The 27,962-nt window shown below is 42.5% G+C and overlaps 1 protein-coding gene across 1 annotated transcript; it reads right to left on the reverse strand.

Annotated features, from left to right (window-relative positions):
• Positions 1 to 300: 300 nt before the first annotated feature.
• Positions 301 to 27,956, reverse strand: LOC111953668 (homeobox protein Mohawk). The gene is made up of 7 exons (XM_023973090.2): positions 27,792 to 27,956; positions 26,610 to 26,901; positions 23,956 to 24,115; positions 21,233 to 21,386; positions 19,149 to 19,490; positions 3,716 to 3,749; positions 301 to 3,236 (listed from the first exon to the last, which is right to left on the reverse strand). Exons 2-7 carry the CDS (start codon positions 26,789 to 26,791, stop codon positions 3,041 to 3,043), a joined length of 1,068 nt encoding a protein of 355 aa, XP_023828858.1. The 5' UTR covers positions 26,792 to 26,901; positions 27,792 to 27,956; the 3' UTR covers positions 301 to 3,040.
• Between the last annotated feature and the right edge of the window lie 6 nt (positions 27,957 to 27,962).

Below are 27,962 nucleotides of genomic sequence, written 5' to 3' on the forward strand. Positions count from 1 at the left end.
CCGAAAGTGAAAGTTTAAATGTGTTTTTAGCAGATAACACTGTTGAGTTTATGTTGATTTGTCAGACAAATACACACAGTGTAGTTTCTTCTAAATCTTTCTATTTTATGTCAAATTTACTGATGCAAGAGTTTCATATTTGTTATCAAAATAAAAACAAAATAACATTGTTGTTTTTTCATGTTCGAAATTTGACAGAAAAATAACCCAGTGGTTGAACAAAAAATTGCAAAAGTTTAGATAATTTCCATTAATATATATTTTTCTCAGTATTGCAAATTGAGCAATAAGGCAATATCATACAATTTCTTCAAGGGTTTATTCAATGTTTTGTGGAAGTAACCATAGTATCACGAAAGTAAATGTTACATAAAAGCAAAATCAGACAATACAATGAGATATTATGCATTTGGTCATTGGATAACAATCCAGTCTCTATCAAAAAATTTGAACTCATATAACTTAACAATAAAAAAATTGACTATTGTCACCAGCTTCTTCTTTTTTTACAATCCTTAATAATTTATAGATTTTCAAAAATATGACAAAAGTAAATTGCTCTCCGTTTGTCAGTTGTTGTTTGAAAGCATGAGTTTGTGCACATGAAAGGAAAATATTGATCATACCGAACCGAAGGGGTACAGTTATACACTGGGTATACTGAACATTAGGAAAACCTTCCTAATATTGAATTGCACCCCCCCCTCCCCTTTTCCCTCAGACGAGGTGTTCTTAATGTTTTGTACACTCAGTGTAGTTGCTGAGTGACTACAGGTATAACAATGGCTGTTCTGTTCTGTGCTTTAGAAGCCTTAGTCTCTCTGGCAACTGTGTTCCGTATGAAGGGGGTTGTATTCCGTATGGAATGGGCTGCATTCCCTGTGAGGTGTGAGGGTTGTGCCCCAGCTAAACATATGGATGGATTATTAACACACTGAGCGAGGGAAAAGGTTACCCTACAGCGCCTCTTACAGGATCAGGTGTATAAAAAACACATGTGGACCGAAGTCTCCCGCATGAGAATATAGTGCCTGGGGATTGGCTAGTGTGATTCCTTATATTATTACGCTGCTACCATAGGCACGCTAACAAAAATAACTGTGTGTAAGTGTGTGTGTGCGTGGTTTAACAAGATATGTATAATCAACACATTGTTTTTCCCCTAAACTCAATCCCATAAATTCTCAGTGACGGCTTTTCTTCTGTTTCTTTCTAGTGGAGAACAGAGAGCTAAGTGCAGCTTATAACAGTTTGCACATTCAAGATTAAGAGTTGTTTCTAAAAGTAACTTTGTGCAGCTTTTCTCAATCACCCCTTGATCACAAGCACAGTCTAGGTTGTCAAACAAAGGGCCCAAACAGCAGAGAGAATAAAGAAGTGTACATTTTGACACATAAACAGTACCTTGAAGATATACATACAATTAGTGAGTCGGCAGAAAATGACCGACTACAGTTACTCAAACAGTCCAACTTGATTTCTCTCGGTGGCGTACTTGGCATCGGGTTGCTACAATGTAAATAACATATGCACTGTACATACTTTATAAGTATTTAAGGAGGATTCTTTCCATTCGGTCAAAAGAACAACACTTAATGCGGTATGGCTAAGTCAAACTTTGATAGAAACAGAACGACCGCTGCAATAAACAAACTCACAATCACAAATACTTCAACACTTGTTACTTTGCCTTCTGACAAAGAGATAATACTGAAAAGGCAAATTTCTTCTTTTTTTTTAGGTCAAACAGTAAGTCTCTCTCTCGTTCTCTCMCTCTCTCTCTTCTTGTAAACAGCAATTTGAATGTGATTCTAAACAGCTGAGGAGGAGTGTAGGATCAAACGGCCTGGTGAGCTCGTCTTTTTTTCACTGTTGAAGTACCTTGCTCTGAACGGAAACATGTGAGAAGAGAAGGCAGCGACACTGTAGTTCATATAATACAACACTGATAACAGAAACAACATCCCTTTAGTTCATGCCACTCTTTGTTTCAACAGCACTTTGCCGACCAAACCTTCGACCAGGTGTGTGTGTGTGTGTGTGACTGTGGTGCGCCTGCGTGTGTATGTGCACGTGAGCGTGCCTGTACGATGGTGCTAGTTCAACATTTGCTTGGGCTTTCCAGGCTAAAGCCTTGATAAGAATACTTCCACTTTGGAAAATAAAACCCCAAGGGCGAGCTGTGGAAAATATGATGATGGTGGTGACTATCAACAGAACAGTGGATCTGCAGCTATCCTATCGATTCTAACCCTCGAGGGCTTCATGTCAGTGTTAGTGTGTTTGGCTGTACTGGAGTGAACTTTATATATATTCACAGTTATTGTTGGCAGGTCTGTTGTATTCTGTCTGAGACATAACAGTGTTCAATTTACAGTCATAATGAGGACTCAGACAAAACATACACAATGCCATCAGGGAGATGTGGCTTAACATGGTGTGTGTCTTGATAAATTAGATCAGTTCAGATGTTATTTAACAGCGGTGCCTCGATGATGAGCTAAATTCATCCAAGTTCTAAGGCACATATCAGGGAGAAAGGGACCACTTCAGAAGAAGCTTATATGACCATATATTTCTACTTCACTCATCTAGCCACTTCAAATAGTCCTTTATGTTCCCAGAGACACTGTCTGTACATTATTTACCACACKGGGTGTGTTGCTCTGCTTCCAAAAGGCACTTTGGCAAAAAAGTACAATAGAAATTTCGGAGTATAAAAAAGCGAATAAGTTAACATTACAAAAGTGTCTCGTTGAGAACAGAATAATGCAGTTAAAGATGATGATATCAACACTTGTCTAATGCATGTACTGCAGMTTTTTRTTTTTTAAACACATCGACCGACACACACAATAGGTTGTCTTAAGTTCTGTTGCATTTATACTGACATAAAACAAACAGAACAAAAGAAGAGAGTACTTGTTTCTTGTTTCGTTTTTTGACTGACTCTTCAGAGTGAGTTTTCAGAGGGAATGTTGGTGTTGCATAGAGAGTGGAAGGGAAGATAAGTTGGAGGCAGACGACTCTTTGATAGGCGCTAGTACTTCTGCACCAGAGGCACTTTGACAGTCTTTACTTCTGATATATGAGAGGACTTCTGGATGATGCAGCTAGTCGTCCCTGGTGCATTGCTGTCCTTTCCCTGCGCCAGGTTAGTCAAGGCCATGGCTGCGTTGATCTCTTTCCAGTACGTCTCGTCTTTGCCCRGTACCTTCTCCTTCAGAACGCCACCCCTGAACACAACACACAGAGAGAACGAACGCAGAGTTAGAGGAGAGGACACTAAATAACACAGAGAGAGAACACAGATTTAGAGGAGGGAAAACATTACACAGCATGCAGGAGAAAGACAAAGAACGCAGTCAGAAGAAGGAGAAGGTGAATATTGCAAAAAGAGAGAGAGAGAGAGCAGAGAAAGAACACAGAGTGTCTGTGTCTACCTGTATGCTGTCCTCTAACTGCATTTTCTCTCACAACACACACAGAGAACGTCACAGAGTTAGAAGATGGGAAACTACACACAATGCAGAGGAGAGAACGCAGAGTTGGATGAGAAAGAGGTGAACAATACACAGAGAAGAGAGGCAGAACAAACGCAGAGTTGGAGGAAGGAGGAGGGGGAGTTCTACAAGTAGTTAATAATTATAGAGAGAAGAAACGATGTCAGAGGGAGCACGAAAACACACAGAAGGTATCTGTAAAATACACTCACTTGTCACATTTACTTGATCCATGATCCATGGTTTCTGGAATCACAACAGTAAAATAGGTTAATTTAATGATGCACACCCAGAGGTCAATGAGGCTTAATTAAGGATTTTCTTGAGGGCTGGTGAGGTGGTGTGTGTGTGTGTGTGTGTGTGTGTGTGTGTGTGTGTGTGTGGTGGTGTGTTGTGTGTGTGTGTGTGTGTGTGTGTGTGTGTGTGTGTGTGTGTGTGTGTGTGTGTGTGTGTGTGTGTGTGTGTGTGTGTGCGTGAGCTCGCGCTGCAGTAACATGTGTTTCTCTGTTTCTGCTTTTTCTGTTGATTTTGTTGAGAGAGAGAGAGAGAGAGAGAGAGAGAGAGAGAGAGAGAGAGAAAGAGAGGAGAAGAGAGAGAAGAGAGAGAGAGATATGGAAATAGAGATCCGTATCTTCATATGCTTTACCGACACACYCATACTCAAATAGTAGCCATTTATAGCTCATATGAAAAACATTAGTCAGGAATAAAACAATGAAGTCAGTCAACCGGTCTGTTCACAACCAGGCCCATCTAATGTTCTGTGTTCTCACTGTGAGGTTACCAGACAGACCTCAAGGTAGAAGGGCTGTTATGATGGCGTGTGTGATTCTGTGTGTTTGTGTGCATGCTTGCGTCCGTGCATGTGTGAGCAGCGTATGTGTGTGAGTGTATGTCTGRAMGTGTGTGTTGGGTAACGGTGGCACAGCCGCAGCAGGCCTCATGTACTCCCACTAGCTTCCAAGCTATAGAGTGCTTCGAAAGGGGGTAGGGTAGTAGGGTGGGAGGGTGGTGGTGTGAGGGGGCAGTGTTTGGGTCCAGGGCTAGCCTCTGCCTAGCGGCGAGTTCTAGCCAGTGATGATGATGACACTGGCTTGGCACCCTCCAAGCTCATTAAAAGACACCAGAGCATCTGGATTTCCTGCTCATGAAGCCTCCAGGCACACACTTTGAATTAACAAAACACATGGCTAAGGCCAATGAGCTGCTTTTAAGGAGGGAGGGTGTGAGGGGAGAGAGATGAAACTAAGAGGGAACCCGTGAGTGTCTGTGCTAAAGTTAACACTACCACAAAGCTTCAGGTCTGTCAGATTTGCTGTGGAMAATTGTGCCTTTCTCTGAAGAATTTGTACAGTAATACCCAGTATTCTTTGCTTAGATAATCAGTAATTGGCTGTCCTGTGTTTGAGTTGAGCATTAGTCTAGACCAGGCGAGTGATTTGGGTAAGGTGAGGCTCTATCTCTCTTTCTCTTTCTTTAATTTCTCGCTCTCTCTTTCTCCTTTTCTCTCCCTCTTTCTCTCTCATGTGGACGCCAGCTGCTTTCATTTACGYTGATTGCCCTCCCAGATTTCCCCATAGACTCAGAGACACGGAGGAGAGACAGACGCTCGCCTCGCATTTCCCCCTAAAGAAAATGTTTGTAACAAGTATGAGTCCCTTTAACAAGTAGACACTTGTACCGCCAACARCGCAAGTCATTTTGATCGTTTTTTTACACTAATGAAAATCCCCATCGCACATTTGCACTGGAATTTGTTCCCACACTTCTAACTAGCAGGGAAGGAGGGTCGGGTGGGGACAGAGTTGTTAGTTACAGTCATTTCCCCTACACAACTGTGGAGCTGGAAAACCATGTCCTCACTTCCTCCTGCAAGGGTCCCAGAACCCCTCCGACACCGGAGAATGGACAGACGGATTTCACCGCTGCGCGCCGCCGCCTTTCACCTCACCCGTTCATTTTTCCAAAGACCTAAATCCGGAGTCCAGACCGGGAATACAGACTCCTGCAGGGCCAAACAGCAAAACACCTAATCATTCCAAACGCCTTTCTCTCCTCGCTGGCTGCTTGTTTTCCGAAAACGTTCACATGTGCCGTGACCCGCACTGACCTGCACAACCCCAGGCTGATACGAGGCTGATTATGACATTTCCTGTTGTTTCCTGTTTCTCTCAGTAATAGTTTAACTCCACAGAGAGAGATGATCTTTAGGGGGATAAACTCACCTCACCTTGTTTGAGATTCTAAGAGAGAGAGAGGGGGGAAGGACAGAGAGAGAGAGCGAGAGAGAGAGAGAAAGTTGTGAGGCGATTACAAAGAGAACAAACCGCAGCTTGGGTTTCAACTCTTTAGAACATTCCTGAATACTCGTCTGGCCACATCTCTCTCTCTCCCTCTTTTCCTTTTTCTTTTGGTTCTTATCTCTCGCTTCATCTCTTGAGTCMCTCCCCTCTCTTTTGCTCTCTCTCACACTCTTGCCTTCTCTCTTTATCAGTCTCACCAGTTCTTTCTCTCTCTCACTCTTCCTCTGACTGGAGTGACGTACAGTAACACACTGGGTTTAAGGTGCTTCAGATTGACCGTTCACAGGCAGTCCAGCCAAAACAAATGCAATTATGTTTCTCCCTTTGCTTTCGCGAGGAAAAACTATATCTGTTATATGTCAAGAACAAGCACTTCTTCCACGGCTTCACAGGCCATTTAAAAGCCTTGAAATTATTACAATGTTTTTTCTTCTTCTCTGTCCTTTCCCTTTCCAGCTTTGCTCTCTGACTTCTGATTGAATTGACCTCATTCTTACTTTATCTCACAATATTAGGTGAAAACCCTTCTTCTACTTTGTTAGACTGCTGTAATACTTCACAGGAATTTGCAGGGGTCTACTCTACATTAGTAATCAGTGGAAATGACAAGTTACCCAATGGAATACGATAATTTTATGGTAAGAAAAGTGGAGGCGCAAAAACATGTTTGCTTCCCCTATTTTGATAGTGGGGGAGCAAGCACTCTGTTTTCTCTACGGCTCAGGTGCCAATGGTTTAGTCTATTCCAGCATATTTCAAGTACATGTATCTCTATCTAGTCTCCCTGACTAATACCAGTGCTAGAGACAGGATTGGGACTGATTTAAAATATGCTCCATTCATTCATTCATTCTGTATAATAACAGCTATGTAATTACATCCCAATTACATTGTTTTAATCTGCTGTAAATTGTTATGTTGTAATGTTCCTACATGGATATATTAGCACAATGTTTACTATGGTGTCAGGAAGGGTATGGATTGGTTGCTAATGACGACAAGCCATACAGCAGACAACAAAAGACAACAAAGATATTAAAACAATACCCTACAAGGGATTATGGTATTGCTACAAGACACCTGTTTTGCATCTTTTGTCTTGTAGTTACTGTAATCTGCGTTGTGGTGTTTCTGATAAGGCGAGTACATGACTGTTTAAGTAGGCTAAAAGGGAATATCTGCAGTTGAGCTGTGTCAAAATACTACTTGAAATCTGTCAAATACTTTTCTATTGGATCAATTGCAACAGGCAAGCTCAATCAAGCACAGATTGAAAATAGATATTTCAAGTATTATTTGGACCCAGATCTGGTCTGTGCAGCGAGGCTGAAAAGCCGTCGTGGGTTCCAGTCCAGTGTGTTTCAGAGCAGGGCAGCCAGTGTCCAGATGCCATTGAATCCCCTCAAAGTCCCATAWAAGCCGTGTTTGTGTGACGCCTCCTGCAGGTTAGGAGCAGAGGGTGGGGCCACAAGCATGGTTTACCCAGAATCCCCGACCCAGAGTCAGGCCAGAGCCCAGCAGGGCCACCGCCCCCGTGAAGGGAACGACGGATGGAGAGCTGAGCTGGAAATGGACCATCTCAAGCTAAAACTCTATTTCCAACCTCCTTTGCCTAAAACATCTAAAACTCTGATTTTTTTTAAACAATGACCGTGCCAAACAAACTATAAATAGTCAATAAACCATAGCGGGACCTTTTATTATTTTTCTTTTATTTTGGGGGGTTTTCTCCTTCTTTGCTACTGAACTGAAAGTCAAGCAGTTAACTTTGCTGTTGCCTTTCTGTTATACTGACAGCAGGATTTCGTAGACTTTTTTTAAAAGATCGGCGAGGGGAAAGAAGTTTGATGGTTTCTGGCATGGAGGTGAAAGTCCAAAAATATTTGTTCACTTAACATCACTGCGGGTGAAAGAGGAGAGTGAATACAGCGGAAAATGTAGAAACAAAACATTGGAGCAAAAACAATCAACAAGAAAACTGACAAATGAGAGTGGGAATAAAGTCCACCTGCTTAGAGAGGATGGGTATGTTTTATCACAACCAGCTGGTGCTGTTGTTAGCGACACACAACAATAAACACACCACACCAGCCTCTGGTGCACAAACCAAACCAAAGGCTGCGCTAGATTAGTGATCAGTGAGCTCAGCCTATTACCCGCGCAGCTCCTGAAAGCCAGACAAAAGAGAATAAATATACAACACAGATGGGACGGACGCAATCACAGACACCCCACTGATAGACCAGAGGTCAACCGACCAATTGAGAGCTGGACAGCGCTGTGATCATCCAATCATGTGTCTCCGCTAACTGGAGAAGGTCAATCAGTATGTTATGACTCAGGAGTTACAGTATTAGATTCTGTCCCAAATGGCAACTTATTCCCTACATAGTGCACTACTTTTGACCAAAGCCCTATGGGCCATGGCCTAAAGCAGTGCACTATATATGAAATAGAGTGCTATTTGAGAAGCATCCTTAGAGATGAGTAATCCTGACTGCTGTCATCTCTAACGGAGAGGAAGCCGTTCAGTCCACAACCAAGCTTTCAGCACAACTTACGGTACTGGAAAAGAGACATTATGGGCCAAGTTAACTTGGTCAACTTTTTTTTTTTTAAGTTGCTGACAGTAACGGGCCATACTTGCGAACATTAGAAAAAGTATTTCTCTGTCTCAAAATTCAATTAAAATCACTGATAAAAGGGTTAGGGCTCTATTTAGCTTCAGCGCTACAGATTGCGCGATAGGTATTTAAAGATAATTTCCCATTGAGCCGACATATGCAGCGTTTACAGTGAATCACAGGAGGTTTGTGGCACCTTAATTGGGGAGAACGGGCTCGTGGTAATGACTGGACTGGAATTSGTGGAATGGTATAAAATACATCAAACACAAAGGTGTTTGATGCCATTACATTTGGTACTTTCCAGCCATTATTATGAGCCGTTCTCCACTCAGCAGCCTCCTGTGCAGTGAACGCATGTTTTATGTTGATTGGGGTATAAATGGGGGTGCAGTATCTACAGTGCATTCGGAAAGTATTCAGACCTCTTGACTTTTTTAAATTTTTGTTACATTACAGCTTTATTCTAAAATTGATGAACTCGTCTTTTCCCCCACATCAATCTACACACAATACCCCACAATGACAAAGCAAAAACCGGTTTTTATAAATGTTTGCAAATGTATAAAAAAAACMTAAATATCATATTTACATAAGTATTCAGACCCTTTATTCAGTATTTTGTTGAGTCTCGAGTCTTCTTGGGCATGACGCTACAAGCTTGGCACACCCGTATTTGGGGAGTTTCTCCCATTATTCTCTGCAGATCCACTCAAGCCCTGTCAGGTTGGATGGGGAGCGTCGCTGCACATCTACTTTCAGGTCTCTTCAGAGCTGTTAGATCGTGCTCAACACCGGGCTCTGGCTTGGCCACTCAAGGACATTCAGAGACTTGTCCCGAAGCAACTCCTCCATTGCCTTGCCTGTGTGCTTAGGGTCGTTTTCCTGTTGGAAGGAGAACCTTCGCCCCAGTCTGAGGTCTGAGGTCCTGAGCACTCTGGAGCAGGTTTTCATCAAGGAGCTCTCTGTACTTTGCTCCGTTCATCTTTCTCTCGATCCTGACTAGTCTCCCAGTTCCTGCCACTGAAAAATATCCCCACAGCATGATGCTGCCACCCCCATGCTTCACAGTAGGGATGGTGCCTCCAAATGTGAAGCTTGGCATCCAGGCCAAAGAGTTTAATCTTCATTTCATCAAACCAGAGAATCTTGTTTCTCATGGTCTGAGAGTCCTTCAGGTGCCTTTTGGCAAATTCCAAGTTGGCTGTCATGTGCCTTTACTGAGAAGTGTCTACCATCTGGCCACTTTACCATAAAGGCCTGTCAGAGTGACCATCGGATTCTTGGTCACCTCCCTGACCAAGGCCCCTCTCCCCCAATTGCTCAGTTTGGCCGGGTGGCCAGCTCTAGGAAGAGTCTTGGTGGTTCCAAACTTCTTCCATTTAAGAATGATGGAGGCCACTGTGTTCTTGTGGACGTACTATGCAGCAGAAATGTTTTGGTACCCTTCCCCTCGACACAATCCTATCTCAGAGCTCTACAGACAATTCCTTCAACCTCATGGCTTGGTTTTTGCTCTGACATGCACTGTCAACTGTGGGGCCTTATATAGACAGGTTTGTGCTTTTCCAAATCATGTCCAATCAATTGAATGTATCATAGGTGGACTCCAATCAAGTTGTAGAAACATCTCAAGGATCTCAATGGAAACATGATGCACCTGGGCTCGATATCGAGTCTCATACCGAAGGGTCTGAATACTTATGTAAATAATCATTATGATGCATTGTGTGTAGATTGATGAGGAAATGTTCTTATTTAGAATGACGCTGTAACATAACAAAATGTGGAAAAGGTCAAGGGGTCTGAATACTTTCCGAATGCACTGTATGAAGATATTTGAATGGGGAAACATTTTCATGGTGGGAAATTCATCAACAAATGTGAGGACACAGAAGACCTGCAAAGAACACTTGTTCATGAAGCCAAAGATTCGCCTCTTCCTCCCTGTGAAATGCGTACTTAACAGGCCAACAGCACATTATGATCATCAAATCAACTAGATCACATGCATTTCACTGACTTGTCAAATACTGTAACTCTCAGGGTAGAGCGCCTAGCCCCTCACATCAGATAATAATTTACGAAGTTCTTTATTCAGTCATGATTGTTGAAAAATACATGAAAAACCCTATATGGACCCTATATCTATTCTCAAACAAATAAACAAACAAAGGAGAGAAAAGAGTGAGGCAGAGAGACATATTGTAACTAGACTGTCACTAGTGACACGATGAAGAGCTTGGTTTTTTCCCTCTTATTTTCCGTGGTGGTTTAAAATGGTCTGCATTTTTTCATAATGTCAAGGGGTGTCTGTGAATGAAGTTAGGGATGCCTTGGCACTTCTCTGGCCCCAGGACTGCCAACCCATCCCTGGGCCCTCCCGCCACTCCCTCCACCCTCTCTCTTGGGCAGCCACTCCGAGGCTGGGGCTCCATGGGCCCTCATTGGCACATACTGGTCGTCCAGGGACCAAGGCCAAAATATAAGCCAGTCACACTCACACATAGAGACACAAAGACAGAGACAGAGAATTTATGGAAAATGTGCTTTCGCTGCTTCCCTGCCTTGCTTACAATGACATGGCTTTGAGTTCATAACTTTTACATTGAAAAAATAAGTTTACAAAACCAGTGAGTGAGTAAACGCAAAATAGGTATAAAAAAATATGGTATTCTATTACATTGCCAATTTGCATGAACTTTAATATTCCAGTCAAGTACAGTACGTGAATCCAAACTAGCAGGCGATATTACAGAGTATTAGCATTCAAACCAGTCCAGAACGTTTCACCTTTCTTGGGATGCGTACCAAAAGGCACCCTATTCTCTACATAGTGCACTATAGGGAATAGGTTGCCATTTGGGATGGACACTAGGTTTCAGGTTTTCAGTCTGTAAATCTATCATGGCTTTGACTTGGTTGAGCGCTGCAGCACGTTGCTGAGTTGGATAATCCTCTAGTAAGTCGTAACTTTGCGGCCACAGAGGAGCCATTGTACTGGGAGTAATAGCTCGCGTCCCAAATGACACCCTATTTCCCTTGTAGTGCACTATTTTTGACCGGGGCTCTAGTCAAAAGTAGGTAACCATATATGGAATAGGGTGCCATTTGGGACAGAACATGGATTCAGCTCAGCAGTCACTGTATTCCTGCTAGAAATATTACATTATTGTCCACTTTCTGGTAAGAAACCCAGATATTACTGTAGCTAGTAATGACATAGTAATAGTAATAACATCCAGGCTATGTTATAAATGATATTAACAATCCCAGATGCATAAAATATTAACCATGCACACTATATATAACTTTTAAAATGGCTTAGTCGTTTTCCTATTCCTGCAACTTTTTCTACGACGTGGAGGCAGATGACAAGGACCATGACATTCCCAGACCATAATGCATCAGTCAGTGATAGGGGGAAAAGATAACAATCCCAAAATGTTTTTCACACATTGTTTTTGGAGATGAAGACATAATAGTGTTTGGTGTGTTGAAACATGGCTGAGAGAGTCTGTATGTTTACGAGTGGCAGCAAACACTAGCTAATCAGAGTCACAGCCAAATGAGTGGGCTGGAGGAGAGGAATACCTGGTTAATTAAGGCTCATCTTTTTGTCAATGTGTGTGAGTGTGAGTGTGAGTGGTGTGAGTGTGAGTGTGAGTGTTTGAGTGTGGGTGGTGTGTGTGTTGTGGTGTGTGTTGTGTGTGTGTGTTGTGTGTTGTTGTGTGTGTGTGAGAGAGACGTCGACCACCACCGCACATCAACATCTCAGAGGAAGATCAGAACCTCAGCAGAGATGAGCGTGACAGAGATTCATACATGTCTGTTTGCCGCAGATGGTTGGCACGGAAACGGTCATCACGACAGCGAGCTCCGCTCTTCCTGCTGTTAGAGATTGAGGTTAGATTTGTACACGAGCTCTATCAGAGCCATGTCTGATATCTGTGGATCAGTACGTGCATACTTCAAAACACTGACCGAACAACCACAGAGGAGTATGGGTCGCTGGGGACGTATGAATATGGTAACGATATCCCCCGATGACGTTGAACGAGTGGTCGAGGTGAGTCTCCGAACGGGCCTCAGGGTTAAACTATTCAACAGATGCCTTATCACTATCCTCTGTTGGATTGAACAGGTACAGGCAAAACAACGTGATGCTCTGAACCACAGAGCTGGAGTTATTTCCGCTCCAAGTCTTTCTCAGCAATCCTGGTCCTTTAAGACAAATAGAAGTTGTTTGCAGTACTCAAAAAGCACAGGAGAAAAAAAAGAATGTACACCAAACTCTTGTGTAAACACAATTTGCTTGGGATTTTTAAGTGTTTTCTTGAACAAAAAAATAGCCCATTCTGAAGTTGGAAGTTCCAACTTGGAACCCATATGATATGTTTGTGCTGCAGTCTTAACATCATGTGTTGCAATTCCCTGTGTGTGTGTGTGTGTGTGTGTGTGTGTGTGTGTGTGTGTGCGTGTGCGTGTGCGTGTGTGTGTCCATGAGGGCCTTGACTCCTGGTCACAGCTTCTACTCTCTCATTAAGCCATTCTCTCCCTTCACAGCCATCCCATGGGAACACTATTGTGGACAATTGTTTTAGACATGAGGCTGTTTGTTTTATTTTTATGAAACCAATTTGTGATTCTGGACGCTACTCAAACTTTGACGCTGATGACTTTCTTTCGAGAAATGCCTCTGTCATTAATCTCCCACTTCTGACATCTATGTTAGGAGTTTCACTATAAACAGAGCCTAGGCCATGTTTGTCACACTTTATTTCTCTATGAAACCGATTCTTCTAGTCTGAATGAACTAGGCTTGTTCTGTACTACTCCGTTCTGTTCTGTTAGCATCACACCCAAGTCTGGTAGGTGGTGGACAACATTTATCTTATAAATATAAAACCAGCCAAACCGAACTCAGCCCTCCTTTTCTTTCCATGTACCTATCCACTCACTAGCACACTTCGTACTCTGTACCACAACATCAAGCCAAGATCAAGATCGAATCAAGCCAGGATTCCACTTCTGTTTGCCACCATAAGCAGTACCCACCACACCCAAAAAGACACAATGGGGTTGCAATACATMAGATATTCTACTCTACTCCACTCTACTCTACTCTCTGCTTTGTGGAAAACACCTGATTTACTTCACATCCTAACCATTATGAATGTTTTACTATAGATGGCTTTGTCTTTGTGTTGAAAAGTCTTCATTCTACCAGACACATAGACACACACACTCACTCATTCCAGCCTTTCAACGAAATATACTGACGAAGAGAAAGAGAGAAAGGTTGGTGTACGCCACTCTCTCTCTGTCTTTTACTAATCACAGCCGCAACACTCACTTTCTTCTTCCGACAGCCCCCTTCACTCTCTGAGAAATATCTGGCCAAGGATYGAAGGATGGGACCCCCCCCTTTGTATTTATTCTAAAAGTCAAGATCTTTCTCACAGACACAAACAAACATGCAGGAACGTGCATACACACAGACACCACACACACTGGACCTTAGTGAGTCTTGGCTGCTGGGTTGTTCTCTTGGAACAGCCTCTGTCCTTCTCCCTCCCTCCATCCCTCCCTCCTCTCCCCCCTTCTCCCTCTCCTCGTTTATTATTATGAAAGGGTGGAAAGAGGTTTCTGTGGCCAGTCCTCCCGTCCCTGCCTGGCTAGTTGGATCCCTAAGATGAGCCACTGCAAGAGGAATCCGCATCCATCAATGTCATAAAGGCTGTGTTTACACATGCAAACCAATTCTGATCTTTTGCCCAATTATTGGCAAAAGAGATGATCTGATTGGTCAAAAGACCAATTAGTGGTAAAAAAAAATATCAGAATTGGGCTGTCTGTGTAAACGCAGCCACAGAGGCTTATTGTCATCATACAGACCCAGTAAAGTATTGTCCTCTCAGCTCCCTGTGGCCGCCTAACAACTAGCTTCACTAAATTACACATCACTCAACGAACGCTACTGTCTGAGACATTTCTCTTTTCTAAAATCAGACGTTTTCCACTTTCCACCCATTCAACGGAATTGTACTGCTGCTTTACAAATCACGACAGTACTCAGTTCATTTTATAAACGTCCTGAGAGTAGTAGGCTGCGTTTACACAGGCAGCCAGCCCAATTATGATATTTTTCAACTTATTGGTCTTTTGACCAATCAGATCAGCCCTTTCTACAATAATTGAGCAAAATATCAGAATTGGGCTGCCTGTGTCAACGCAGCCATGGAGGATTCATTGACCATGGGGATACATATCCAGCTGCATATAGTATTCTATAGCTTGTTAGACTAGACGAAAAGGAGACCAGCTCCACTGATAATGACGACTGTGTTCAAGACGCTTCCTTTTTCTTTCCACCTGTATGGGACGGCAGCCTGATAGAAGCCACACGAAACACTGAAACGGTACGGACGGTGGACACTCTCGCCATGTCATCGTTCCAAGGCACCTACCGAGTCAGCCTGGCAGCTACTAAACTACTAAACATTTCCATTCAGGTAGATAGGATTTTTAAGTGCTTTTTAAACAGCTTTTTAGACGACAATTCTCTAGGATTCAATAACTGTCTGGCACTTGCTGTGACCTAATTCAACAGACCCTTATGAGTCTCAGAGGCCCTGTCAAACACTACTGTTTTCATGTAACATATTTCAGACTCAACTATGTGTTAAATGTTGCCTCCCTGCATTCGTAAAAAGTCACTTTGATGCCAATGTATTTTACAAATAATTTTACAGGTGGTCTTCAATCCTAACGTGTTGGTTGTCCCTGAACGTTAACCAACGAATGGCCCTGTCTGTCTGAGAAAATGGRGGAATGGAAAACGAGTGTGTTCTTCTCTAAATTACTGAGACGTTTTGGGCCTACGGAATATCACAAACACATAAACCACATTTATCACTATTTAGTAGAAATAGAAACCATGCTGTCATAGTACTAAACTACAAACAATAATAGATTTTAAATGAAATTACACAATTAGGGAAATAGACAATAATTTATAATTTTCTTCTTCTTGATTGATCTACTTATCCAATCTAAACAGAACCTATAAAATATTTTGGGGGAAACTTGGCTGAACAAACCAACTGTTTAGTAAATAAGAAAAAAGAGCACCGTTAACTTAATATGAAAAACTAGCAAGAAATCACAAATTAAGGGCGCTATTCAATCCGCTAAAGCAGGAACGTTTCCTTTACATTTTAAAAATGCTATAAAGCTTCCGCGATGTGGATTGAATAAAGCTCTAAGTCATGTATTGATGATATATCAGTTGTGCTTACTTATACAGTACATTACACTACGCAGAACAGAACCTGAGAAAATGTACCACTGTCAAACCTCTGAGAAACCTCTGCCAAAGATCTCTCTCTCCATCTTTCCCCTCTCGCAGAAATGAAGATAATTATTTGGCGTGTAATGATCTATATCATATCGGACGGGGCAAAATCTGGTAGTGAGCAAGAAGAAAAACATTCAGTGAGATTCCCGRCATTTAATATGCCATTAAAGGGTAATTTGGCATGAAACCACTGGCATGTGCATTGGAATTCTACTGCTCCTTGTTTTCAATGAAATTCCCAACAGGATATTTCAGAGATATGTTTTCTTTACGTCAAGCAAAAAAAAAAGGCTTTTGGTTTTCCCACTGAGTGCGGGGACAGAGTAAGCTTTCATCCCAAATGGTACCCTGTTTCCTATGTAGTGCACTACTTTGACCAGAGCCCATAGGGAAAAGGATGTAGGGAATAGGGTGCCATTTGGGACGCAAGTATAGTAAATCTACACTCACCATCTCCTGCCACGTCTGACTGCTCTCTGAAGTCAGAGATAAGACCCACGGCAGACATCCACCAATTGTCCCATTAATGGACATTTAACCAATGGGCTCTGATCAGCGGGCACGCCACTTTGGCTTAAGCGAATCAGAAGTGAGGCAGAGGTAGGGGCTTATAACGAATGTGCCAGTGCCAAGAACTCTGAGAGTTCTCTCAATCTCCTACAGCCCAGGCATGAAGGCACACACGAACACACTCACCCACACACACATGCACACGCTCAGACACACACACACCTCCAGTCCGGGAAGCTCAGCTCAAGCCTGAAATTTCAGACACTATATAATTGTCAAAAGTCTCCGGAATTATTTCACTACTAAAATATCTGGAATGTTCAGACAGCAGAGAAAAAACTCCAGAGGAAATGATGCAAATTGGAGCTTAACCATTCTCTCTCTATCTCTCTAATTCTTTCTTTCTTTCTTACTCTCACTCTCTCTAATGCTCATTCTCTCTCCCTCTAACTCTCTKTCTTCCTCTATTTCACTCTCTCTTACTCTGTCTGAGCCTCTCGCTCTTTCTCGCTCTCTCTCTGACAACAAGATCAGATGTAGAATCAGAGAATTAAACTTTAATTTAATTTGTTTTCTTTTTTTGCTGAGTTTTGATGATGAGGGGCTAGCAGGTGTTCATGTGAACTTTCTTGTGAGCCCAAGCCTCAGATAACTTTCCGTGCATCGGGATTCAAGCTCCCTTCTTTTCTCGCATGTAACCGTTCCCAATAATGCCTGGCTGGCCAGCCCAGAAACCCAAGAGAGAGAAGTCATAGCCAAGACATTATAATTACCATGGAGATAAAATAGTTACTTTCTATTAAAACATTATGTGGGCCAGGTAAATAATTCCTCATATATTTTTCTTATTAAATCGAGTCCTGTGCTGAAGCCTAAGCTAAAAGCCCTCTTTATCTCCTCTCTCGCTCTCTACTCTCTCTCTCTCTCTCTCTCTCTCTCTCTCTCTCTCTCTCTCTCTCTCCTCTCTCTCCTCTCTCTCCTCTCTCTCTCTCCCCTTTCTCTCTCTCACTTCCTCTCTTTCTCCATCTCTCTCTATCTCCTATCTCTATCCATCTCTCTCTCTCTTCCCCCTCTCTCTGTCCCTTGTCTCTGTGTGTCTCTTTCTTTCTCGCTCTCTGTATTTCTCTCTGTCTGTGTCTGGCTGGTGACTGCCGTGCTCAGCAGGTGTCTCAGTGAGAGAAATAGAGTTTTTCGGGTCAGGGAGTTTTAAGGATTTGATGGGGATGGAGGATTGTAACAGTCGCGGTCGCTGGAGAGTTTCATTGGACTGCCTCCCCTATCTGGTTAAACATCACTTCAAATTCAAATCAAATTGTATTTGTCACATGCGCCGAATACAACAGGTAGACCTTACCGTGAAATGCTTACTTACAAGCCCTTAACCAACCATGCAGTTTTAAGAAAATAAAGTTAAGAAAATATTTACTAAATAAACTAAAGTAAAAAAAATAGTCTGGGTGGCCATTTGATTAATTGTTCAGCAGTCTTATGGTTTGGAGTAGAAGCTGTTAAGGAGCCTTTTTGACCTAGACTTGGCGCTCCGTTACAGCTTGCCGTGCGGTAGCTGTCTATGACTGGAGTCTTTGAKATTTTTTGGGCCTTCCTCTGACACCGACCTGAACGGCAGGAAGCTTGGGCCCAGAGATCTACTGGGCCGTACACAATACCCTCTGTAGCGCCTCTGCCTTCCTTCGCACAGACAATGTAAAACACATTTAGCCATATGATCAAGTTGAAATAAAATTGGATAATATCCCTCACCCTACCCTGTCCCAATCCCACTCTTCCACCTCAATCTGAATTCCCTATAGTCACTTTTTAATAAACAGAGGCCCAGTTGTTCTCGGACTGAAGAAGAACTGTAAGAACTTCATGCAGCACTCTGTGAGATTAGGTCCTGATTGGTAACAGCACCTGAAACCCGTGGGTGAAACATCATGAAAGCATGAAGCCTTTATAAGACACAGCACATACAGCCGTTCTGATATCCAAGGCCAGCCCACAGGCACTAAAACCAGGGGTTAAGGGACACTGCACTGTGAGAAATCCATATGCCAAGTGGAAAACTCACATGCACACTCTTTGTTTCATGTGCCTCGCTCAAATATATCCATTGTTTTGTATTACTTCTGTCTCTTATACACATCTAGATGTGTATAAGAGACAGCACACACACACACACACACACACACACACACACACACACAAGTTTCCCTCCCAAGTCTGCCCTGTTCTCTCTCTTTCGGTATGGCCTCGTGGCAGGATCAAAGACATGCTAAACAGTAGTCAGAATGTGAGTAAGTTACACATGTTCTTATTGTGTCTCTAGTGTTAAACCGTAAACCCCAGACCTAAGACAGAGGGCGAGACCAGGGTCTCTCTGTTGGTATGAACAGAACACACAGAGAGATTTATATTAGACTTGGACAGGTCCCAAATGTAAAAAGTATTGCATTAAATTGGGAATAGGGTGCCATTTGGGACACATATTTAATCTAATAATAGACTAGGCTATCCTTTCCTATAGGTACCTAGGAGGTCCATTTCAGTAGCCACAAGTATCATATTAACTTTCACACATCTGAAATGAAAGGAGAGTGTGAGAACAGGGAGTACAGAGAACCAGAACCAGGCTGTTGAAACTGGACAACAGGGAGTGGAACAGCAGTGGAACATCGTCACAGCGCCCATGAACTCCTTCCTCACAACGAATGGGCCAGATGGGGCTGAGGGCCGGGAATTAAAACAAAATGTGCAGATGGGGACAGATAGAGAAAAAAGAGAAGAGAGAAGCAGCAGGCGGCTAAATCTTGAGGAAAGAATGTGTGAAGGAATGTAGGACTCTTACCAGCTCGATAAACAAAGTTTGCCTCGGTTTCTGAGGATGACGGGGAGAGGAGATCATCGTCGTACTCATTGGAGCTGAAGGATCCTGAGTGGTTCCTCTTCCTGGCATCCATGACGGCGTTGGCTACCATCACGTGTCGCAGCGAATCGTTGAGGTAACGGTGGAGCAAGCTACTCTTGTACTTGGGAGGCGGAGTCACATAGTCCTCGGCCAATGAGGCAGCGGCGGCAGCCCGGAGCCCCACCCCCATCATGGCTGCTCCCTCTTTCTTGATGACGCTCTGGTACATGGGCTTGCTAAACTCAACGCCACTCGTCTGCGTCCGCAGAGTGTTGTCCCCATCTACAACACCAGGGGGCGCCACCAGGAAGAAAACAAACAAAGTAGAGAGAGAAAGAAAGAAAAATCTGACATTTAGTTCCTCTGTCTGTATGCCCTCCAGTTTGCAGGGCTTCAAACAACTACAGTAAAGAAAGACCTCAGCTATCAGCTTAAGACCAAGGCATTACCAAACCATAACGGTTGGTAGCCCATTTCCTCTCTATAAAAAGCACATTGCTGTTACTCTTTGCAGAAATAAATCCTTTCCAGGAGGCTCTTTGCGGCTGAGATTGAATTAAAATATTGGCCCCCCCGATGAAAGACAATACAGAAGATAAAACACGTTGCTGAAAAACAGTAACCCTCTCGGGATGAGGGAAATCAAGAGAGCTCCACTCTAGATAGTGTCAGTGCCAAGACTGTAATTGGGTAATTTCGGCAGGTCTGAGTTTTGATTCAGTTTGGGCCAAATTATAATTATAGCTTTTACATATCAGAACCACATGGACAAATTTGCTTTCCTTCCCCCTGCTTTCTGAAGTAGATATTTGAGGCATATATCGAGGCGTACATTGCACATCCCATCCGAGAGTGAGGTTGAAATCCTCAGGCGACATGTAAAACAAGCTAGCCAAAGGTTCCCTTTTTAAGCCTTTGACATTYCTCTTTCATGCCTTTCCTCAAGTCGGACATAAACCTGAGCTACATGTGACCTTTAGCCTCCCTCGGTCTGACCCCTGACCTCTTCCTGTTGAGGCACTGCCATGGCAACCTCGCTGACACTGCAGTGAAATATCTAACAGTGAGACCTTGACAGTTAGACTGAATAGATACAGGGTCATTGGGATTATGGTCTCCTCAGTCACATAACTAACTCTCTATCAGATCACAGTGGGGGGTCTGATAGAGAGGCTTGGCCAGCAGTATATGGATCATGGCAGGGAGAAGAGCTGAGAAAAAGTTCAGAGCTGTATTATGACAAGAGAAATAAGTCTCTGGGCCCTAGAGAACACCATGCAAATTGAAGACTGTACAAACTATAGACATTCCACCCTGCCCACATTTGTGTGTCTCTCCTCCTCAACAAACCTAATTAGGGATTAAGACACCACAGTATAGTGCACGGGTGTTTTTCTGTGTCACCGAAAAGAGCTGAGAGAGAGAGAAAGAGAGAAATACACAGCTGACGGAGCCTCTCATTTCCAATTGCAGGCTGGGATCTGAAGGGGAAGCTAGTCCTCAGCCCTGCTAGCCCAGTAGTGTGTCTTAATGACAGCGTGTCACAGCCTCTGAACCTCAGCTTCTGTCTACCAGGACACACAGTGTGCGTCCCACATAGAACCCTATTCCCTATATAGTGCACTACTTGTGACCAGAGCCCATGCACTATATAGGGAGTAGGTTGCCATTTAGGACACAACCACAGACAGGCCATTTATAACACCAGCACATGGCCATGCATAACTGGATCCTTACTTTGGAGCTGGGGCTGTCGGATATGAGGCATATGGGAGGAGGAAGATGCTTGTGTTTGGCTGACCTCATTTTCTGAGATAGAGATATGATTTGAAGGATTCAATGGATGATGTTATGGGGTGTTATGAGCTGATACTTTGGCAGTGAGGGGTGGATACCTTTTGAAATATGTAATGTGTGAGGTGTAATGTGATAGATTGGCCCTGGCAGTGAGGGTTATGTTTATTAGATAAACATATGATGTTATAATGTGATGGGTTGGCAGTGAGGGAAGGGTTGGGGCTTACCTTCTGAGCAGGTGTCATCGCTGCTGACACTCAGTCTCTCTGCGTTGCCTTGGACGTATTTGTTGTAGAGTTTGATGCGCAGCGCCCAGCTCAGATCTGGCTGTCTCACTGTGTTCTTCAGCCTCCTTCTGGCGTTGGCAAACCAGTTAGAGACCTGYGAGACGGAGAGGGAGGGAGAGAGAGAGAGAGAAAAGTAAGAAAGACAGAGTGATAGGGAGAGAGAAACATATCAAGTGAGAAAAAGACAGAGGAGAAAGAGAGACAGAAAGAGAGACAGAGATAGAGACAGAGATAGAGACAGAGAAAGAGAGATCGAGACGGCAGAGAAACAAAGACAGAGAGCAAGGTACAAGGAGAGTCAGAGAGAGAAGAAAATTGAGAGAAATAGGAAGACAAATAAAGAAAAAGAAAATAGAAATCAATATTATTGTTTGGATTCAAAACACCCCCACATCCATGACATTACACAGACTATCCTTTAGGGAAATGTCTGCTGTGCCTCCCTCCATCCGGCCTGCCTTACCCTGGGCATGAGAGAGACGGAGAGAGAGTCAGGTTGCAGTATGGCTGACCCTGATATCAATAATACCGCCGAACCAGAGTCGCCGAGACATCCCAGACACACTGAGGAAATGGGTCGGAACAGCGATAAAACGCCGTAGCATTCATCTCGTCTAGTCATCTTTAGTCCTCTAGTCTATATCAAAGGCTTTCAAAATCCCATTCACAAACCTTTAACACTCCCAAATGCTTGACAGGACCAGCGAATGTAACGTCACCTTAACTTATTTCCAACCCAATGTACCCAGTCCTATGTGCTGATTCTGGATTCCGCCACTCTCCTAATATATATTTTTTCAAGCACCGTCTTCTTTAATGCAATAAAATTATACCCAACCCTGCCTTCTCCATTTCACAAGAACCAGAGCCCATAAGATGTTATACTAGAATATTTGTTCATGCTCAATAGACTTCAAACAACTTATGAAAGGGTTGGGCTGGACATATATTAGAGTACTTCTTTTTGGATCTTTCCTGTGTTTCAGCATCATGTTTCATCATGTTTCATCATCACAACGACGGATTACCACCACAGATATCAAACACAGTGTGATGATATTACACAGTGTTATGACACCAAAGGGTTCATCACTTTGTTCCTTGTTACTGCCCTGAGTCAGTCAGTCAGACGGTCGGACGGACGGACGGACGGACGGACGGACGGACGGACGGACAGACAGACAGACAGACAGACAGACAGACAGACGAGAAGAGACAGACAGAAGCAGACAGACAGACAGACAGACAGACAGACAGCAGAAACAGACAGGAGTGAACCATAACAATGGCATTGCACCCCCGTATAGGGTGGGTGTGGGCCTGTGTGTGGGGGTGTGGGGCCTGATGTGTGTGTTCCATGTAAGGCATTCTTCTCCCAAAACAAACAGCTTTATTAGGACCCAAAGGAAAAACAGATGACGGCGACACACGATGCAGGAACGTGGAAAATAGCCATGACAGCCTTAGATCCCTCCCTCCCCCCTCCTCTCTCTCTCTCTCTCTCTCTCTCTCTCTCTTCTCTCTCTCTCATTTATGACCTTGTGTTGTGTGTGCAGGATGACAACACAACATGCAGATGTTAGGATCTTGAATTTGATCACTCTTGTTTGCTAAGGAAATTTAATTTGGTAGTGTATTCAAAGTTTAAAAAGGCCTCTAATTTTACTTTCAAATGGTCAGACTTGATTTGCCCTAATGAAAAATGCGATCAACCCCTCTACAAATAATGTCATGATATAATCCACCATAAATAATGTTACGCCCATTTCCTGTTGCTGCAACGGATTATTTTACCAATTATAACAAACTGTCTCAAATTAACGATTCCTAATCGTCACGTTAACAAGCTCCACATGTCAGACAGAACATATCTTACCATAGGGAGGGTGCTCAGTTGTTGCATTCTGTTGCTGCTCCTCTCCTATCTCACATTCTGGCCTCTTTCTACTTATTTCTATTTCGTCTCTTTCTCTTTTCTCTTTCTCTCTCTCGTCTTCTCTCTCTCTCTCTCTCTCATCTCTCTCTCTCGCTCTTCTCTCTGTCCTCTCTGTCTCTCTTCTCTCTCTCTCTCTCTTCTTCGTCCTCTCTCTCTTCTCTCTCTCTTAACCTCACCACAACCCTCTCTCTCTGTCTCCCCACCTACTCTCTCTCTCTCTCTCTCTCTCTCTTTCTCTCTCTGGTGTTTGTCACTTTATGATGGAAACATAGTAATCTACAGGAACGCTATGCTCTATGACTCACAACACTAAAAGGTCACCTAAGTACAAACTGCCTATTTGCAAAGACAAGTAGGCTATAACGAGGCTATATTTTCAAACAAGTATAAACAAGCTATAACAAGAGACATGAACATGGTCAATATTGTCCAAAATGAAAACCATAAGGTTAAATAAAGATGGATTATTCATAGAGACATTCGGAATGCCATGATTTTAATATTGACTATTTCTGTGACAAATTAAAATGTAGGCTACACTAGAATGAATTGTAATTAGGCCTTTTCACTATGATAATTACCGCTAATTATTTATCTATATACTGTTTGTATTTTCTTTTCAATACAATATCATATCAACAACAATCAAATGACGTTGTGGTTAAACTGTTGTTCCAATTGAACTGTCCTGAAATATTTAAATATTTCAAACAAGAGAAAAACCCACCTGGACCAACGTCATTTGAGAGCCAAGGGCTAGCAGGATTTTCTCCGTTTTAGTCGGGTACGGATTGTCCCTGTGTTTGTAGAGCCACTGCTTCAGGGGCCGCGCCATGTCCTGAAGGGCCTGACGCTTGTGTCGCACCTTCCCGCTGTTCTGACGGCCCCTGCAKAAGGGAGAGAGAGCGAGAGAGAGCAACAAGTGCGTCAGTCACTGCTCTAGAGAAAATAGGCCTAAATAATTGAATTGAGGCCCTTGTCAATAAACATGTTAGTTATGAAACAAATCTATTAAGAAAAATCTATATATTATTGACGTTTAATTTATGCGGAATAGTGGCACATACTTTTCTGATTTTGTTTTCATAACGTAGTTGTCAAGGTCGCAGACTGTAGGCCTATAAGAAATTGACATGATGAAACAATAGTGAATTTAAATAAAATATTAAAACATTGCTGTTAAGATTTTTTTTTGTAACACGGGGAAATTATTTGTGCTATTTCTCTTCGTAGGCTACAACGTATTTTCCCTTTATAGAAGTTGTTGGCAAAAACTTGATCAGTGATGCACAACTTTTACACTCAAGAGTAGACTAATTCGGTAATATTGTAACGACCCTGGGTTTATACTCGCGGATATCGATTACATTTAGCCTAGGGTTTAATTCACTGTGCATAAATTAATTATACCTGAGGTAGGCTATATTAGTTCTATTAAAGGCCAAAATACCATTTGGCTAATCAATTAAAGATAGCCTCTCATTAAAACGTATTCGAAAAACAACGATAAAGGAATAGGCTATAATTACCAACATATCAATTTCATATAATTAGACCTACATCTTAATGCATTTTGGGTGGGGAAAAAGTTTTGGGAAAGGAAACACACAAAAATCAAGTGACGTGATCTTAGATTGAATTCGTGGATGAGTGGTACTTTATCCATAGTAGAGAGAATATTGTTGTTTATTTACACACAACCTACAGTGGATATTCCGTCCATGTTGTAGTCTTACTTGATGAAGAAAGGTTATCCAGAGTCATAACACGTTAAATGTGTCATTTTCTCACCAAAGTGTGCTATAATTAAGCTGGCGCAGAGAAGCGTTATATTGGTTGCTTGTTTTCTTTGCGGTGCTTCTCCTCCCGCAAAGCACGAAAACGTTGCAATGAAACAAATAATAACATTCCATTTTCAACCCATGGTAGCAGCTAGACGTGTCTCAAGTATGGCTACGTTTTATGGTCAGTGCGTGGTGCTGTCTGTGTAAGTGCTATCTTTCAACCATGTGCAAAATAAGCTACTTCCAAATCGAGCAATAGCCTACGTATTTTGGTAACGAAACATTCCCAGACTTTGATAATTAAAGGGACTCCAAATGGGAGAAATGTTTTCTTGATACTTCTAATCTGCTGCCTGTGATTTTTGAACCTGTAGATGTCACTATGGCCCTGCGATATTCCTGCTTTATCTTCTGTCTCCGAAGCTCCGCTGCAGATGTAACATATTTTCTACTAACTTCAAGTCTGCCTGAAATTCATGTTCTACAAATACTTCCCTTCTAATCTAGATCTGTATGTTAAATCACATTTTTACTCCCCTGTACTGAATTTTGGCGACACACACTTCGTATCTAAATGAATATTCTTCATTAGTAATGATATTCCTCCCAAAGCGGCACCTCACGGCATTGTGTTATCTATCCCTCCTTCTCTCAGACTTAGCTCAATAACTCCGGCTCTGACGGAGACCGTCCGTGTGTAGGATGTTTTCTTAAATTGACTAGTGTTTCACCCAGCATCACGTTTGATTCGATGCTGGTGCCTATCCAAACATATAAGGGACTACTGTACTTGTCTGTAAATAAATTGCGTCTTGAGTGTAAACAGCCCATGGGTCAATCAGAGGAATTTTGACTCTCTGAGTACTGATTAGATGAAAATAACACATGACATTAATCCTTTTTTACTCTCGCTCTCTCTCTCAAATAAAAATGCCATGATTGACTACACCACACATAGAGTTGAAGGGCACATTTATACTGTATATTGGGAACAGGCGAAGAGTGTTTTATACACGCTACTGAACACAGGTGGCCTAGATATTAATCTGTATATTATCTGTGAATATCAACACTAAAATACAAACCAGTTTGTGATAGTAAATATTATTTTCCTGCAATTTCCTTAAAACAATAAGATTATATTGCACTGATGGGAAAATAAAATATGCATGTAAAACCTAACGTGGTTAACATTTTGCTAAGATGTGCTATGATTTCACTTTAGATAACCTTTTGTCTGAATGTGTCATTTAAATGACTGTTTAGAACATATCCAAAAACATTATTAGACAACATTGATTTCGAAAAGCCTACCTCTTGCATTATAAATATGTAATTACACATCAAGCACACTTGGTTACCTGGGGTCACCATCATAAAAAAAAAACGAATCTGCACAATTCGAACTTGCACCATCGACTTCTTACACCTTTCACACAGTGCGTATCACTCCTTATTCAGTTGCGCCAACAGAAAGGTTCCCTTACCCAAATATGACTTTACAATGCAAACCGAAGTGCAACAATTAAAACATCTAAACACTGTTGCAAGCTTTGTTGTCCGCTTTGTTTATGAGAAGTTTGAATGAGTGACATACCTCCTGTGTCTGATGCCGTTGTCTTTGATAACTTGGTGATTGCTTGATAGCAGGTCTGGATGAAGGTCCGGATGCTGTCCATCTATTACCTCTAAATAATTGATGCTGCTCCTCTCGACCTCCTTCGCATTCTCATCGAAGAGGACCTGGTTACTCAATTTGTTAAACACAATAGTATTCATCTTTGGTTCGGTATTCCTCTGTTATCTCTGCTTCGTAAAATGATATTTCTCAAATATTGTCGCACTTCACTTCTTATTGAAGCTGCTGCCCCAGTGTCCCGGTGAGTCCCCTGTGAAGCAAGTGGAATATTGGGATTCAAAATTCATGCAGCTGGGGTTATCAGATTCAGATTGGTATCATTTACTAAAGTTGGATTTATGGTTTTGAATCTATGGATAATATGATGATGCGCAAAAATCAACGTGCATTATATTTGATCCTAATTCATGGTAGATCAATTTACGCAATAAGCGAAAGCCCGAATGAAACCACAAAGACAGTAGTGTTCTTGACTATACTCAAAGACCATCCATCTCAACAGAAACACATCCCTCTCTGCACTGCTGTGCGGTGCCATGAATCCATTAAGCATTCCTGTGAGCGATATTTTCATATTTTACTCACTAAAATATATTCACTAGGCTACAAAATGACTAAAATGTCAAAACAACCTCACCGTACATACAGAGAATGTCAATATATTGAGAAAAAAATACGGTCCATCAGATGTGCTAAATGGGTCCACAGCCGCACGGGCTCATTCGTAATGTCATTCCATCGCCTTTCCCCCCCTGATTTTAGAGATACAATGCATTCCACACCACCACATGTTGCCATGAAATCTCTCTCTATCGTCGTCAGACATTTCAGAGGTGCATTTGAGCTGACACACAAAATAGTTCAGCTATACATTTGAGAATGTTTTTGTTTGACTTAAAACCGTCAAGGTGTATGATTTACAGTTAGAGTAGCCTACTATCATACCGATACATATTTCTGGCTTAACATGAGCATGACTCCAGTCACGGGAGGGATATACCGTGCCATCACCATGGAACAATGTTGCCAGATATATCCCATTCCGGGGATAAGGTAACGCGCTTTCAAGTTGAGGTAGACGTTTTTCCATTGTAGTCACACATAAGAAACCCCATCAGACGGTGTCTCGTTCTCAGTTACCTGTACCGCAGCCCGCCTGCGTCTTTGTGTAGTGTGTAGTAATCCTGCTTCCAGTTGTCCATTCCCTGCTCACATGTTCCCGTTCTAAGTTCCTTAGCTGAAACCACACGAACCGCGGTCGCCTCTCTGCTTTATTCAGTGGCCTCCGATTCTCAGCCCGGGAATCTGAAT

Source organism: Salvelinus sp. IW2-2015, linkage group LG27 (assembly GCF_002910315.2).
Source record: "Salvelinus sp. IW2-2015 linkage group LG27, ASM291031v2, whole genome shotgun sequence".
Classification (NCBI taxonomy): domain Eukaryota; kingdom Metazoa; phylum Chordata; class Actinopteri; order Salmoniformes; family Salmonidae; genus Salvelinus; species Salvelinus sp. IW2-2015.